The 16,496-nt window shown below is 38.9% G+C and overlaps 1 protein-coding gene across 1 annotated transcript in view; it reads left to right on the plus strand.

The window, feature by feature from the left end:
- The first annotated feature begins 2,840 nt into the window (after positions 1–2,840).
- BRD1 (bromodomain containing 1) overlaps positions 2,841–16,496 on the plus strand; it is an 85,237-nt gene continuing 71,581 nt past the window's right edge. Inside the window, exon 1 of the mRNA XM_019543960.1 lies at positions 2,841–4,246. Coding sequence (XP_019399505.1) covers positions 2,880–4,246 — 1,367 coding nt within the window. The 5' untranslated portion in view covers positions 2,841–2,879. The remainder of the gene's footprint in view (positions 4,247–16,496) is intronic.

Consider the following 16,496-nt stretch of genomic DNA (forward strand, 5'->3'; position numbering starts at 1 on the left):
GGGGCATGTAAGGCCAGGTGAGAGGAGAGGGCTAGTGGCCATCCTCGTGTCCTGCTCTGTCACCGCCAGCAAAGACCTAGGGGCCAAAGGGTGAGGGCAGGGTGCAGGGTTGGAAAAGACCCTGACTGCCATTTGAGGGAGACCTACAGCATTACCTTCCTCCCCTCCCCCCCCTCAACCTGCCTCCAGGATCACCCACTTCCTCAGTACCTTGAGAGGGAGTTGGGGGAGGTGTTTTCTCAGTACTGGAATATGTGAGAAAACAGTTTTATGCCTGCCTTTGTCCAGGGAGGTGCTTTCTCCACCATTAGAACAGGTGAGACGATGAGGAATGGGATGTGGATCAATCACACATGGGCTTTTTGATAGTCCCTCATAAAAAGCCATTGTTTGTCCTTTCCAATATGAGCTCAGAGGCAGGCAGCTTCGTGATCTGCATCCTTGGTGTTTGCAGGTATATTTATGGCTGTTTGGATACGGTCACTAGATGCTCCTTGGAGTTAGGGTTGCCTAATAAAACTTAATATTCACATATGGATCTGTTGCAACTAAATTAAACTAAAAATAAATCTGTCCTTTGTCTGTTTCGTGCTTCACATTTGACTTGTGCTTAGGTGCTCAACCAAATGCAGCCCCTGGAGACTTGGAGTCTGGCCTGGGGGGGGCTCCCCATGGATCAGGAAATTAGGCAGTGGAGGAGCAGTAGCACTACTCCCTCTGCTCTCTGCTGCCAAAATCTCAGATTGTAGGGCAGGCTGGAGCCAGGTCACAACCCTTGCTCTACGCCACCAGATTGGGGCCAAGCTATGCCCCCTTCCCTCTGTCCGACTAGGGTTGTGGTCCCGCCACGCCCCTTCCTTCCACAGTCAAACCCCCTCACCCTGCACAGCTACTTTGGGGCTGAGTCATGACTTTTTTTCCACAGGGGCAGGTTGGGCTTGCTAAGTCATCTTCTCTGCATAGCTGGGTTGGGGTCAGGCTGTCCCCCTCCCCACTCCGTGTGCCCAGATGGGGCCCCATTGCACCTGCCCGTGTTGTTGGATTGGGTCCCTGCAAAGGGATTGGGCACTGCTCATCCTGCCTTCCAGCCAAGAAGATTTGGCACCATTGTATTTGAAAATGAAACCTGACTGGTTCATCTTGGGTTTACATATGAATGGGTTCAAAACACTGCAGAAGGAAGTTGAAATATATGTGGGTTTTTATTGAAACATAAATTGGGGTCATCATAGAAGTTACGTGTCCTTGGATTCTAGCCTGTCCTGTGATGTATGGGAACTATATTTGGGGCACAATTAAATGGTCAGTACCTCTATATTATACTGAGTTATTGGGCCTGTTATAGGAAGTGTTAGTTAAATCTTCTTTGGTATAAATTCAGTTTGGTTAATGAAGTGCTAATGTACAAAATGAAACAAAATGGTTCAGGAAGACCCATAAAAGGAGGGAAAACTTTAGTTGTTTACTTGTTCATTATCTAGACATGATGAAAGTTATATGTTGCCCTGTAGTGATTGCTAGAAATAGGCTGGATCTGAGTTAAATTTACCTTTAATATGGTTGTAGACTTTGCTTAGTTTATTGTTTTCTAAAGTAACACTGTTACACTTACCAAGAAAACAAAACAAATGGAGACTTTTTTTTTTTTTTTAAGTTTGGAAAATGGGGCCAGATTTAGGAGTTAGGAGATGCTAAGTAGATGATATGCATTCCTGCTCCTTCCTTTTCCTTAATCATGCTTTCCCATCTTGCCTTTATGCTACAAATAATCAAGTATGTGACTTTATGTAGGTAAACATCTGACGGTAGGAAAAATTATTTTAAAACTTGTCAGATGAGCAGGTCTGGTCTGAAATGCAAATGTGCAAAAAACTCTATTTTTAGTAATCCTTTGAAAAATGAGCTGTGTATAGGTGGACCAGTGTTCTAAATTTGTTCATCTTATGTGGTAAATGTATGTTGTACTGTGTATTATATGTCTTTCTATAGCAATTTGTATTAAGTAGAATTAGTAGTAAAAATAGAAGCTGATGGCAGCAGTTCACATGTATGAAAACATGCAGAGTAGTAAATTTTTTGGGACAGGGATAGCAACTGGGTGTTTGGGGATAGGTAGGAACAGAAGTGTAGAAAGGACATACTTTTCAGATCTAGGCATGTGTGCATCCTTGTGACTCTTTATAAAGAGTAAGTGTGCAATTTATGTAAGGTATGATAAATATATACAAAAACCATAAACGTTTAAAAATAAATAAAACTATATAATCTTTTTTCCATCCATATTCTTTTTGTAAACATATTTATGGAATAGAATTTTCCTCTGCTGTTGAATCAGCTAGACCACGAAAACAGACTTGTTTTTCTTAAAGCTAAAGATAAATAACCATTAGCAATTTTATATTGGTGTCATTAATTCTGTTATAGTATGCCACAAGCTTAATACTGTAGTAGGTGGGTTTTGGAAACAGTTTTTGGGCCATTATCAAATTGGTGCATCTTGATTCCACCCTTAGGTAGTTGTTGATATTTGGCAGAAGCAAAAATCTGTCCACCAAGCTATAGTCTGCATAGTTTTTGTGATGTTTCGACTCATTGCTTGAGTGATTTTTTTAAATTTAGCAAAGTAGGTGAAATTCATTTCAAGAGTCTGATCAAGACAGGGATTTTTTTGAGTAATTTCCCAAACTCTGCTAGTCATTAAGCCAGAGTCAGTTTTCAAATCCATACTAGTCATTGACATATATATGCATGAAGTTAAAGTGTGTATCTGTATGTATATTGGAAAGGTTTTTACTAGATTACTTGTTCATAATTTATGAGATAAATATTTACCATTCAGTATAGTAATTGTGGCTATAATTTTAGGTAATCGTTACCAAATGAGGAGGAAAGGAAGATGTCATCGAGTATCTGCAGCAAGACATTCTTCTTCCCCATGCAGTATTAAACACTCCCCAACACGAGAAACCTTGACATATGCTCAAGCTCAAAGAATGGTTGAAATAGAAATTGAAGGTCGCCTGCATAGGATCAGTATCTTTGATCCACTAGAGATTATTTTAGAAGATGATGTTACTGCCCAGGAAATGAGTGAATGCAACAGCAATAAAGAAAACAGTGAGAGGCCACCCGTTTGTTTGAGAGCCAAACGGCATAAAAATAACAAAGTGAAAAAGAAAAATGAAGCTCTTCCAAGTGCACATGGTATACCCACTTCAACAAGTCCCCTTCCGGAACCAAAAGTACGGATTGTTGAATACAGTCCACCTTCTGCCCCTCGTAGACCTCCTGTTTATTATAAATTTATTGAAAAGTCATCAGAAGAACTTGACAATGAAGTGGAATATGACATGGATGAAGAAGATTATGCGTGGTTAGAAATAATAAATGAAAAACGAAAAAGTGATGGAGTGTCAGTTGTATCACAAAATATGTTTGAATTCCTTATGGACAGGTTCGAGAAAGAGTCTTATTGTGAGAACCAAAAACAAGGTGATCATCAGTCTTTAATTGATGAAGATGCAGTGTGTTGTATATGCATGGATGGTGAATGTCAGAACAGCAATGTAATTCTGTTTTGTGATATGTGTAATTTAGCAGTACATCAGGAGTGCTATGGGGTGCCATATATACCTGAGGGCCAGTGGCTCTGTAGACACTGTCTGCAGTCCCGGTCTCGGCCTGTAGACTGTGTGCTATGCCCAAACAAGGGAGGTGCCTTTAAAAAGACTGATGATGACCGTTGGGGACATGTTGTGTGTGCTTTGTGGATTCCAGAAGTTGGATTTGCCAATACAGTTTTTATTGAGCCAATTGATGGTGTCAGGAACATTCCCCCAGCCAGATGGAAGTTAACATGCTACCTCTGTAAACAGAAAGGAGTTGGTGCCTGTATCCAGTGCCACAAAGCAAACTGCTATACAGCATTCCATGTGACATGTGCTCAAAAGGCTGGGTTGTATATGAAAATGGAACCTGTAAAAGAACTAACAGGCAGTGGGACAACATTCTCTGTAAAAAAGACTGCCTATTGTGATGTACATACTCCACCAGGTTGCACACGGAGACCTCTAAACATTTATGGCGAAGCTGAAATGAAAAATGGCATGTGTAGAAAAGAGGGATCAGTCAGAACTGCTAGGTCCACATCAAAAGTCAGAAAAAAGACAAAAAAGGCCAAGAAAGCAGTGGTTGAACCCTGTACAGTTATGCCAACAGTATCTGCTCCTTATATTCCCCCTCAGAGGTAAGCAAACCATCAAATAAAAACTTTATCCAGAATTAGCTATCTTTCATTTTAAATGAACTTTTTCGATGCAGATTTTATAGATAAAAAACAAATGAAAGTTTGAGAAACTGTCTAGAAAGGACCTATTTAAAGGGAAAACAGATGTGTTCTTGATGCACAGATTTACACATTGCATATCTTTTGGCATGAGTAATTTAAAAAGGCATGCATGCAATTTTCTGTAAAAATTGCAGGCTAGGTTCTCTTCCCACCCTGTTTCCACTGTCAGACCCAACAGTTTTGTTTTGCTCAGTAGTTTTGTGCTGCCTATTTAATTTATATACCTAGGCTCCCTGTCATAGCATGGTTTAAAAAAATAACATTTTACTAAACTTAACTTTGAGAAATTTGAGGAAATTACTTAGTTATCAGCTTAAATTTATGCATGGGCTTAAATGGTTTCCTGAATTTGGGTCTGAGTTTTCAAACTGAGCCAGACTTCAGGGCACCACCATGAACATTATTCTAGTCCATGAGGGCATTCTTTATCTAGACAACATTCTGCATTGATAATACCTTATTCTTACTGTGTCAGGTATTTAGGTACTATGGTACTGCTCCATGAATGGGTCATAGATACGCTCTTTCCTTTGAAAGGTGAGAAGGAGAAGTGAGCTTATGTGTAAAATTTAAAGACTGCTTAATTAGAATAACATATTGGAATAATAAACTTTCATACCAAGATTGGCTTATAAATGTAATTTTGGACCACCGGTAGCATATTTTGTTAAAAAACCCGACAGTAAACTTAACAGGACGTGGAACCAGGACATGTAACAAGTGGAACAGAAAGTACTCTGGAGCCATTTCTTGGGAAGACTGTGGATGGTCATTTAAAAGCTGCTAAATTCATTCTTTTATTTTACAGTGCAGTAATGTTCATGAAGTTTAGAAAGACTTTTGGGCTATGCAGATTCCTTTTGAGTAATTAAGCAGTCACTAGTAGTACACTATAATTTAATATGTCATCTAGATGAGATCTTTAGTCATGGGACCAAATGATTTGCATGATAAAATTGGCTTACGTGAAGTATAGTTTGATGATTAAAATTTTAGGCATTTGGTTTAAGAATTTTTTTGTATTGTGGAGAAATTAAATTCATAAGAAGGTAAATAGTATTGATCCCACTGTTGTTTAATTTAACTTCAGATTTATAATTATGTATATTAGAAACTCCTGTAGTTGTGAACTTTGATCTTGTGTTGTTTTTATCTGTCCATCTATTTGATGCAATGAAAATTGTACAGGTGTGTTGATTTCCATGCTGCAGGAGCTTATAATATGCATAGACATAACTATGGAATGAAATAGAGCTAAAATAAGGATGAAGCAGTCTTCCTGCTCTGAAGTGCTCTTATAAGTACCTATATTTTAAAAAGAATCACTGGTATGCTGGCAGCCTGTTTTAGCTACAGTTCAGATTAATGGCAGACTGGTCATTTTAGAAAAACAGATGCTTCAGAATGGTCCTTCCAAGATGCTTTCAAGGGTGTTCTCCAATACTTACCGTTGTTTTTTGAAAGAGAATTGCTCTGTTGTTTTTCTGTAGGCAAAAAAAACAGACACAAAACCGTGAAAGCTACAAGTTGACATTTTCCAAGGGGTGCCTTGCATCTAACAAGGAGTACCTTCATTCTAAAAAGTTTGAAAACTGGTGTTATAAACAATACATGCTACTTGAAAGGTGTGACTAAGCTATAGATGCTGGATTGTTGAAATTAGTCAAATTACTCTACATGAATAATGGTGATTGAAACTAGGTCACTTTTTAAATTATGATTTTGATTAACTTGCATATAAGTATTTAACTACGTGGTTTGGACAGTCTGTTTTACAGTGTACTCATGTTGGGTGATTACTAGTGAAATGGAATTATTTCTGCTGCTTGAATATGTAACTAAAATTTTAACTCAAAATAATAATGAGTAACAAGTGCTCTTGTTTATGCATGATTGCTCATGGAAGATTGTTTTGTAAGCATGCCTATCTGGCTGGTTCCATACAGTTTTCCTAAGAAAGGCTTACAAATAGCAAATAAAGAGGGTGTAGGAGTTAAAACAGTCTGTCTTAAACCATGATTCAAATTTTGAACTAATGTTCTCTATGTACAATACAGTTACTACATGAGCTGTTAAAGGTAAAAATCATGAAAGCAAGGACATAATAAAGGTGTGGAGTAGTAGATGGTAGGGAATTTGGGGTAGTGTTATGATAAGAACGAAGAGTTTTAAAAGTCGATGTAGTGAAATATGAGGAAGACACGAAGGTGGTATGTTGTTCAAAGCCAGGCATTTTATTGCTAGATTCCAGAGACTTTTTTCAGCCTTTGTTCCCAGCTTTGTTCTGTTTCATAAGTTACTGGACAGTAAAATGGTCACTGGGGCCTTGGACCCACTGCCAGAAACATAATTTCTGGTCTGGGTTTCAAAATGGTATAACTTTAAAATGATTTGGAGGTAAGTTTGTAGTATAAATTGCTTGGCTTGTGTGATGTATTCCCTTCTCTCTCCCTACCCTTCTGCATTCACCAGGTCCAAAGTAGGAAGGTGTTTAGTTCAGTAAAACTAATCTCTCAATAGAAAAGTGTATTTATTTAGTTTGTTTGCTATTCTTGATTGTTGAAAGATGGACCAATTTTGTGGCAGCCCAAAATCTCCATGGTCTGGCCTCTCTTGCCTGAAGGTTAAATGCTACAGGAATTAAAACCCTTTTAAAGATGTACGTATTGGTTATCAGTACAGTACAGTCGCAACTTACGCATATTTAACTTGCGCGAATTCAGCTTTATGGGCTTGGCTGCTGGGGCTGGCCGCTGGGTGCCGACCGGGGCATGGCGCTTAGTGCGGCGCCACATGGTATTGCCTGCATGTGCTGGCATGCCTGGGGGGCTCACACTCAGCTGGCCGCCTTGTCCGGACCCGGTGGCGGCTACTTGGTGTTGAGCCTGGCAATTTCAGCTGTATGCGCTGACTTCGGAACATACCCCCCGCATAAGATGCGATTGTACTGTATTATAGTTCAGTTTGCAACTGTCTTCATTTTAAATGTCTTCTTTTTTTGGTCTGTCTTTACCTGTTTCTCAATTGGAACTGAAACTTAACAAGCCTTGCTTTTCTAGAGTTTGAGGAAAAGTAATTAAAATATGAGAAAAGGAAAATATGTGCCTCATCTGTGCTTCAGCCTAATCTGCAGAGATGCTGAGCAGGCATGTGTAAGTCAGTGGGACTTTTTTAATTTCTTGCTCAAGATTATTTCAGGTAAAGAGTTTTTAGTCAGCTGGCATATACCTGATCTTCGATGGGGGAGTCCCTTGCTGACACTATAAGAGGAGAAAAATCAAAATTCAAGGTTCTGGGGAAAATATCCCCAGAATACAGTCACTTGCTGAAATTAGTAAAATGTAAATGAGCTAAGAGAGGAGACAGACCTGCCCCCTACTGATGTACCCCTAGATTTGTAACTTCAGTGCATTAACTTATTTTTATACTAAAGCTTTAGAAAATAAGGGATAGAAGGAACCTCAGGAGGTCATCTAATCAATCTGCTCCTTAAGGCAGGATCATCTTTGCCTAAATGTCTATTCTGCTCTTAAAACCTTCCAAGGATGGACATTCTACAACTTCTGTAAGGTAGTCCATTGCAATGCTCAACCACCCTTATAGTAAAACAGTTCTTCCTAATATGTAATGTAAGTTTCCCTTGCAGCAATTTAAAATGGTTACTTCTTGTCTCATTTTCTGTGATGACTTCATTCTCTTTGTAATTACACTTCAGGTATTTGAAGACCATTGTCATATCCAATTTAAGTTTTTTTTCTTCTCTAGATTAAATAATCACAATTCTCCCAACCCTTTCTCACAAATTATGTTTCTTAGATTTCTAATAGTCTCTGTTGCTTTCCACTTGCTGAACTCATTCTAATTTGTCCACATCTTCCTTAAAGTGTGGTGCGCAGAACTGGAAGTTGTGCTCTAGAGGCATCACCAGTACTGAACGGAGTGAAAGAAATGCCTCTCTTGAGTTTTGAATAGTTCCTGTTAACACACCCAATATGCTTTTGTGTTTTATAGTGTAACAAGTCCACTGTTGGCTCATATTCTGTGTATGGTGCACTGTAACCCTGAAATTCTTTTCTGTAGTACCCCAAGTACTTGTCTTCAGACCATTTTTTTCCAATTTATCTAAGTCATTCTGAATCCTAAGTGTACCCTTCAGTCTCTGCAGCTCTACCGAATTTGGTTTCTTCTGCAAATTTGCTAAGCAAGCATTCAGTCCCAATGTATTCATTAGTGATTTGGAAGATAAATGATGCTGGACCCAGGGCAGACCCTTAGGAAATCCAACTTGATATCTTCTCCCAAGTAGATATAGAGCAGTGGTTTGAACCTTTTTTTCATTTTTGGACCCCTAAGCAATTTTGAATGAAGGTGCAAACACATTTGGAAATTTTGAACAGAGGTGTTGACCCCTTTGAATTGTAAGTGTGGGTATTCACATACTTTTGATTGATCATAGTCATCTCTTGCAGACCTCTTGGATATAAGCTGTGGAACCCAAGGGGTCTGCAGATCATAGGCTGAAAACCATTGATACAGAGCAGTTAATAAGATGCGTCTTTGATCCAACCAATTATGTATTATTCACTTCACAATAGCTTCATCTATACTGTATACCTTTAGTTTGCTAATTAGTGTCATGCTAGATTGTGTCAAAAACCATGCTGAAATTCAGGTATATCCCATCTGCTGCTCTCTCTCCCACCCACGGAGCCCATCACCTTATCATAGAAGGAAATCAGATTGTCTCTGAATGAACCTGTATCTTGTTATCTATCCTCTAGGTCAGTGGTTCTCCACCTTTTTTAAATTCAAAGCACCCCTCCATAATTATGTGCATTGAACAGCACCCCATTAAAAAACTAATTTATTGTAGTGTGTACTTCCTTCCAGAGGCAGCCGGGCATTGGAGGAGAAACGGCAAGGCAGAGATAAGCCTGAGCTTGTGTTTATCTGCTTATCTCCTCAGTCTGCAGCTCTCTTCAAAGGTTTTGTGGCATTCCAGTTTGCTGTGGCACTCTGGTTGAGAACTGCTGCTCTAGGTGTTTAAAAATAGCTTCTTTGATGACTTGTTCTGTGGTCTTTCCAGGTACTGAGATCAAACTGAATGGTCTCTGGTTTCCTCAATCCTCTTTTTTCTTGAAGATAGAAATGGTATTTACTCTTTTCTAGTCATCCAGCACCTTACCCAACCTCCACAAGTTCTCAGAGGTTGTAGCCAATGACTCTGTAATTAGCTTGGCCTGTACCTTGCATATTCTGAGATGCATCCTGTCCAGCTTCTCTTGAGTGGTGGGTAACCTTCTCTTCTGTTACCCCAGGTTGCTTATCTTCTTCCCTATCATGTATCATCTTTGTTCATGAAGACCGAAGAAGAAAAGACATAAAATACCTTAGTCTTCTCTGCATTTGGTAAAGTGTTTTACGTATTTTTTGGTCAGCTTGTTAAGTCTGGCATATTTATAGAATGCTTTTTTTTCCTGCATTTTATGTCTCTTGTTAGCTGTGTTTCAGTACATACATTTGTCTTCCTGATATTTTTCTCCCTGGTGACCAGGTAGTTCTCTTGCTCCCTGGCAATATGGGCAAGTTTCCACTTTTTGTGACAGGGGAGCTGGTAGCAACCTCCTGTATTAAATAAAACTGACTCTTTTGATTAAGAGTAAGTTTTAAAAGATGGATATAATCTTTTCTTTATAAAAGTCTTGTGCTTCTATTTTTTTTACAACAGCAAAAGAATCCCCTCAGGTTGTGAACCATATCTCTGCCTTGTGAAATCCCATTTGGCTTTTGGTGAAATATAAACTCTGGAAAATTGTCTATCCTGTTGCTTTTGTTGCCTAGCAAATTCTGGAAGCCAGGGGGAAATACATTTTGGTACAAGAGGTAATGCTGCTTCCACAGCTGTTGCATACTGTTGGAGGTTAAAGGGGTCAGAACAGCTGCATTTGGGAACTTTTCCACCCAGACTAACAGGTGGTTCAAGGAAAGTGGGCCAGGTACCCCCAAAAGATGTATACTATCCTCCATTCTTTGCATCACATACACCAAGGCAGTCAGTTCTTACCTTAATCCTTAATATGGCTGTCTTCCTTGGCTATTGCAATATAGTTCTGTAGCTCTCCATGTTGCCGTGCCAAGGTTCATGGATATTATTGAAGGGTATCCTAAGTATTGTGAACTTCAGTATTTCTGAAGAAAAAATACTATCATAAGGTAGATGCTACACTGCCCTATGAGAAGATTTATTCAAGATGCCACGAAAGCTTTGAGTAGGTTATGGACTAGAAAAATAGGTCAGTTGAGAACAGCAACTGGATGACCTACTAAATTAGTTGAAGTGAATGTTTAAAATCACTTTCTTAAAACTATTATATAGTGTAATGTTGTTATATAGTTTAAATTATTAGGTAAAACTATTATGTAGAATCCTCCATGTGTGTAGATATCAAAGCTAGAGTTGTTTTTGCATAATACTAACAGATACTATGTCAGTGTGACAAGAAGATAATTTTGCTTAAGACTATATCAAAATAATATTGATTATTACTTTAGTTGATGGTACCGTAAACAAATCTAAAGATGAATACTGATATTACTGTCCATTAGTCATTTATCATCCACTTTGGATGAATGCATCACCACTGAAAAATGCAAAATGTTAATATGGGTTTACAAAAGAGCCAAGAGGAGCATATCACGTCTTGTAGGCATCTCTGATAGTTAAACATATCCACTCTAACTAATGAGCAGTTTTGCAAAACGCTGTAAATACTGAATATCTGTAGAACAATTGAGTTTAAAAGAAAGAGTAATTGGATAACCAATTACTGAAACACAATTGGAGCCTCTGAAAAAGAAAGGACTTTGGTTATTAAGGAAGAACAGCTTGCTTTTATGTTTCACCAAGTTGATGACCTTTTTGGTAGGTATGTTATACTGTTTTCTGAAGGCACTGTCCTTTTCCTCATGGTTAAATAGGTCAAATTATTTTGCTTTGAGCAAGAAAAATGTTATCAGCTAGTGATAATTAGATTAATCTCAATGATAGTTTAAAAATGGGAGAGGAACTTTTAAACATCTTTTAAAACTGATTTAACATGACTGTGTGAATAGATTCATCTTTGAAATTAGCCTTAAATAGTAACAATAAAACTTTTTTCATAGCACAGTCTGTTTTGTAAAAGTTTGATAAAATTGGTTGGGTGGAAGTGTGTTCTTATGTGTGATTCTGAAAACGTGCACTACTAAGTTTATTTTAACCTTCTACGAAGATCCTGTAGACTGAAATGATCATCATCTGACTTGAGCATTTAATTGAAATTTGGGCATAGGCACTTGACATAGATTGTGCCCTAGCTTTTTGTTTTCCAGTGCCTCGTATTTGTTTCTAATGAACAGTGCAAACTGGCTTGAAAGGGAAGCTATTCAGAAAATAATAGGTACTTTTTGTAAGCTGTATAAAAATAAATTGCAGTATGGAGGGTCTTTTTTTCCCTCTTCCTCATCAAAAGTGATACAGCTGTTTTCCAACACATAAGAGCATTTCTACACTGAAAGTCATTCAGATGAATGTATTTTGCAATCCCTGGTAAATGAAATAGGCGTTTCCAAATGCTGTTGGGATGACCAAACATAACCTAGCATACATTAAATGCTTTGCAAGTCTTTAAAATACACTGTGAATGGAAATTAAAGTCAAGAAAAAGATCTTGAAGTAGAGGACAATGGAAGTTGGTCGCACTTGTAACAAACATTCTGCATCCTGGAGTTGTTTTGCTGTTTTAACATGACTGTCTAGAAGTGCTGTACACTGGAGTTCAGTAGGAAAACAGGCTTGTCAACCAATTCCATGGAAAAGACTTCCACTAATAATTTTATTTATAAGCAGGAATATATATGCATACCAACAAAAAATTGAGCTCTTGTGAGTGCAGTAGAAACTTCTGGTACTCTATTATCAGTCATTGAATGCAGTATTTGGTAGGCAGCGTTTAAACAAGACCATTATACAAGTTACCCAGCAGGCATTCTTTGAGAGCCAAGCCTCTTACTCTGTTAGAGAATGAATATGAGCCAAGCCTCTTACAGCGTGAGAGAGTGCATGTGTAATGCAGACTGTGCACAAAAACAATCAGTGAAGTGCTTTGGTAGTATTTGGAGAGCTGTGTATGAATGTACAGGGAGAAGGAATCTATTTTTAATATACCTAAATCTGTTTTTTGCAAAGTTTACTGAAGTGGGAGAGAACTGGAATATTAAAGAGTGTATCTGTGAAATATATGAAGTTCTAGAGAGGATTGATTAGAAGAGGAAAAAAATAGAAGCTGACAATAATACCGGTAATATGAAAGCAGGCTGGGACATAATGGATAATTTATCCACATAATACCCTGACAGCATGTCTTTGTAGGTGGCAGCCTACTTTGTCATATGGGAAAGTTCATGCTTCTCTGAACCAGTTAGTCTCCAAGGTGTCCCCAGCCCTATCTTTTGCTATTTGGAGCCAGTGCAAAATATCTAAAAGCTGTAGATAGGAATTATAAAATTTGTAAAAGACTTATATTGTAGCTTCACTGTTTAAGAAAAAGAGGGAAGATAACCATGTTAAGAATTAAATGTAATACTGAAACTATCTAGCAGTTAGAACACAGGGTAGATTTACACTTTATATATAAAGCAAAGTGTGTGCATGTGTGAGAGAGATGGCACAAACTTTTATAGGCTGAAACTCACTTCATTAGATGTGAAAGGGCAGAATGTTGTGATGCTTGAAAGTTCACTAAAAAAAGAAGCAGCAATAATTCAGAATTTACATTGCTTCAAAGCAGGCACATTGTACTTGGTAGAATATTTGGGGTTCACCTGGATAACTGTAAAGAATGGACTTCTCACTTTTTGTGAGGTATTTCTCAATTTATGGCCCAGTCAACTGTTTTTGAAGCTTTAAGTGAATTTGTAGTTTAGTCAGGAAGAAGTAAAGTGAAGACCTATTTATAGATGGGCAAAATTTTGTTGTTAGCCAATATGTGCTACTGCAAACCGCTTTCAAAGTTGAACTTAAGGCCGTAATGTTGGTGATGATTGCATTGTTACAGTGTTTGGATTACAAAATAAGCAACACACTCTAGGACTGGATTGGAAAAATACTTCCAAATGTTTCATGATTCAAAATTGCTTTTTGGAATTTGGTCCAAGCATCAAGGAATCTGGTATTAGATGTCTTTATCTTCTGCAGCATGGAAAAACAAAAAAAACCCGGATCAGTATTTGGGATTATGTGATTATAGGAATGGGATCCTACAAAAGTAGGACTGGAAGTGACCTCACAAAGTCTATCTAGTCCAGTCCCCTGCTCAAGGCAGTATTGTTTCTGACTTGACCATCCCAGCCAAGTGTCTGTCTAACCAGCTTTTGAAAATTTCCAAGGATGGAGATTCCACAGTTTCTCTAGGTATCCTGGTGCAATGCTTGATTAGCCTCATGGTCAGAAAGTTCCTTCTAATTTTCAACCCAAATTTTCCCTGCTGAAACTTGAGGTCATTGCTTCTAGTTTTGTCCCCTACAGCCACAGAGAAAAGGCAGTCTCCACCCTCTTTATGAGGTATTTAAGATTCATAACAAATTCCCCCCTGAGTTCTTCTTCTCTGTACTAAGTAATCCTAGTTTTTTCTGTCTTGCCTCATAAATCTTGTCTCCAGAGTCCGTAATTTTTGTTGCTCTGCACTGGACTCTCCAATCTCCACATCCTTCTTGAAGTGTGGGGATTAAAACTAGATTCAATATTCCAGGCAAGGCCTTACTACTGCTGACTACAACAGAAGAATGAGTTGCACGTGATATTCCTGTTAATACAGTCTACCATGCCTTTTCGGCAGCAAGGACACACTGTTGGTTCATCTTCAGTTAAAGATCTACTGTAGTGGTACTTATCCTTTTGGCCCTCTGCTCACGGGGCTGCTTCATGAGCCAGATTGAGCCCTGAATTAAATTTGTTGAATCCCCACACCCAGTACAGTATGCAGGGCCATACAATCCAGTCTACAGGGCTCTCCAAAGATCTGGAGCTTGCTCCCATGCTACCAGTTAGCTGCCCATCTTGAAGTGGAGCTGGTTGATAAGGATCTGGCCCGTATGTCAGGATTAAGCACCCTTGGTCTGCTGTATCCCTCAGTTTCTCTGATGTACTGCAGCCTAGCTGGTCATTCCTTACTCTCCATTTGTGCATGTAGTTAGGTGCAGGCCTTTCCACTATTTCTTGTTGAATCTTATTGCATTAATTGCAGACCTTTCCTCTAGTTATCCAAGTCCAGCTGTGTCCTCTAGACCATCTTCAACTTCACCTAGTTTGGTGTCATCCACCAGCTTGCTAACCACGCACTCAGTCCCATCATCCAGATTGTTAATGGAGGTGTTGAACAGTACCAGACCCAGGGCAGACCTCTGAGGAACCCCACTTGATACCTCTTCTCAGCTAGACATTGAGACATTCATGACTACTCATTGAGCATTATGATCTAACCAGTTATATATCCAATTTACAGTACTTCATCTACTCTGTATTTCCATTACTTGTTAATGAGAATGTCATGAGAGATGGTGTCAAAAGCCTTGTTTAAGTCAAGGTATATCACTCCAGTGCTCTCCCCTCATCTACAGAACCTTTCATCTTATCATGGAATGAACTCAAGTTGGGCGAACGTGACTTACTCTTGTTGAATTCATGCTGGATGTTCCTTACCATGTTCTCTTCTAGGTGCTTCACAGTAGATTCCTTGAGTACCTGCTCTCTGATCTTTCCAGGTATCTAGGTCATGTTGGCTGATCTGTAATTCCTCGGATCCTTCTTATTCCTCCTTAATTGTGGGAGACCTTACCTGATCTCCGTGAGTTCTCAGAAAAGATACCCAGTGGCTTTGAAATTATCTCATCCAATTTCTTCAGGACTCTGGTGTGTCCTATTTATCATTGCTGACTTGAAAGCATCTAGCTTTTAAATAATCCCTAACCTGTTCTGCTGTCGTTGTAGTGTGTTTGTCTCCTTCCCTGTCTCTGCTGAAAACTGCATGTGTCATGTGGTAGGTGCCTCAATTTGTGAAGAATTAAGTAAATGAGAGTATTAAATATTTCATTCTTCTCTGCATCATTCATATCTAGATTGCCTTCCCCATTCTATAAGGGAGCTGTGATTTCTCTGGTCTTCCTCTTGCTTTTGACATGCTTGTAGAATCCCTTTTCTTGCCATCTGCATCCCTTGCAAGTTGCATCTCATTGTGCCTTGGCATTCCTAATTTTTCTCACTGTATGCCTGTGTGATGCTCTTATACTTTTTCCTAGTACTCTGACCTGGTGTCCACTTTTTGTAGGATTCCTGTTTTTAGTTTCAACTCACTGAAGCAATTGCCGTTTAGCCAGGCTGATGTGTTGTGCTTCACTTTCTTCTGTCACTTTGCCATAACTTGTTCCCTTGAGAGCATCCCTTTAATGTACAGCCAGCTGTCTTGGACTCCATTTCCTCCCTAAACTTGCCTCCCAGAGGATTCTGACTGCTGCTTCCTCAAGTCTGTTGAAATCTGCTTTTTCTGAAGCCCAGCATCCTGGTTCTGCTGCCATCTTTCCTTTTTTCTTTTACGAATTTGAACCCTTAACTTGGGTGACAATCGCCGCAAAATGATATCTTCCATCTTCGCAGTTTCAACCAATTCCCTGTTTGTGAGCACTGAGTCAATGAGATTTTCCCTCAGTTGTTTGCATGTCTATTATCTGTACCAAAAAGTTATCCCTAACACTACAGGAATTTGCTGGACAGCTTGTGCACTGTGCTGTTTTCCTCAGCAATGTACCGATAATTAAAGTCTTTTATGAGAGCCAGGTCCTGTGATTTGGAAATCCGTCAGTTGGCTAAAAAAAATACCTTGCTCTCACCACCTCCTCCTGGTTTAGTGACCTTTAACAGATGTCTACCATGATATTCCCCCAGCTGCTGTCCTCTTCAACCTTTGCCGACAGGCTTTCAGCAGGCTTACTTTCCTTCTCATACAGCACGTTTGAATACATGTGGATCATCTTTATGTACATTTAGCAACACTTTTCTCCTTTCTTTCCCCACCTATCCTTTTTCAATAAGCTATACCCATTCATGACCATACTT

Source organism: Crocodylus porosus, unplaced genomic scaffold, assembly GCF_001723895.1.
Source record: "Crocodylus porosus isolate Cpor-Errol unplaced genomic scaffold, CroPor_comp1, whole genome shotgun sequence".
NCBI classification, from domain to species: Eukaryota; Metazoa; Chordata; order Crocodylia; family Crocodylidae; genus Crocodylus; species Crocodylus porosus.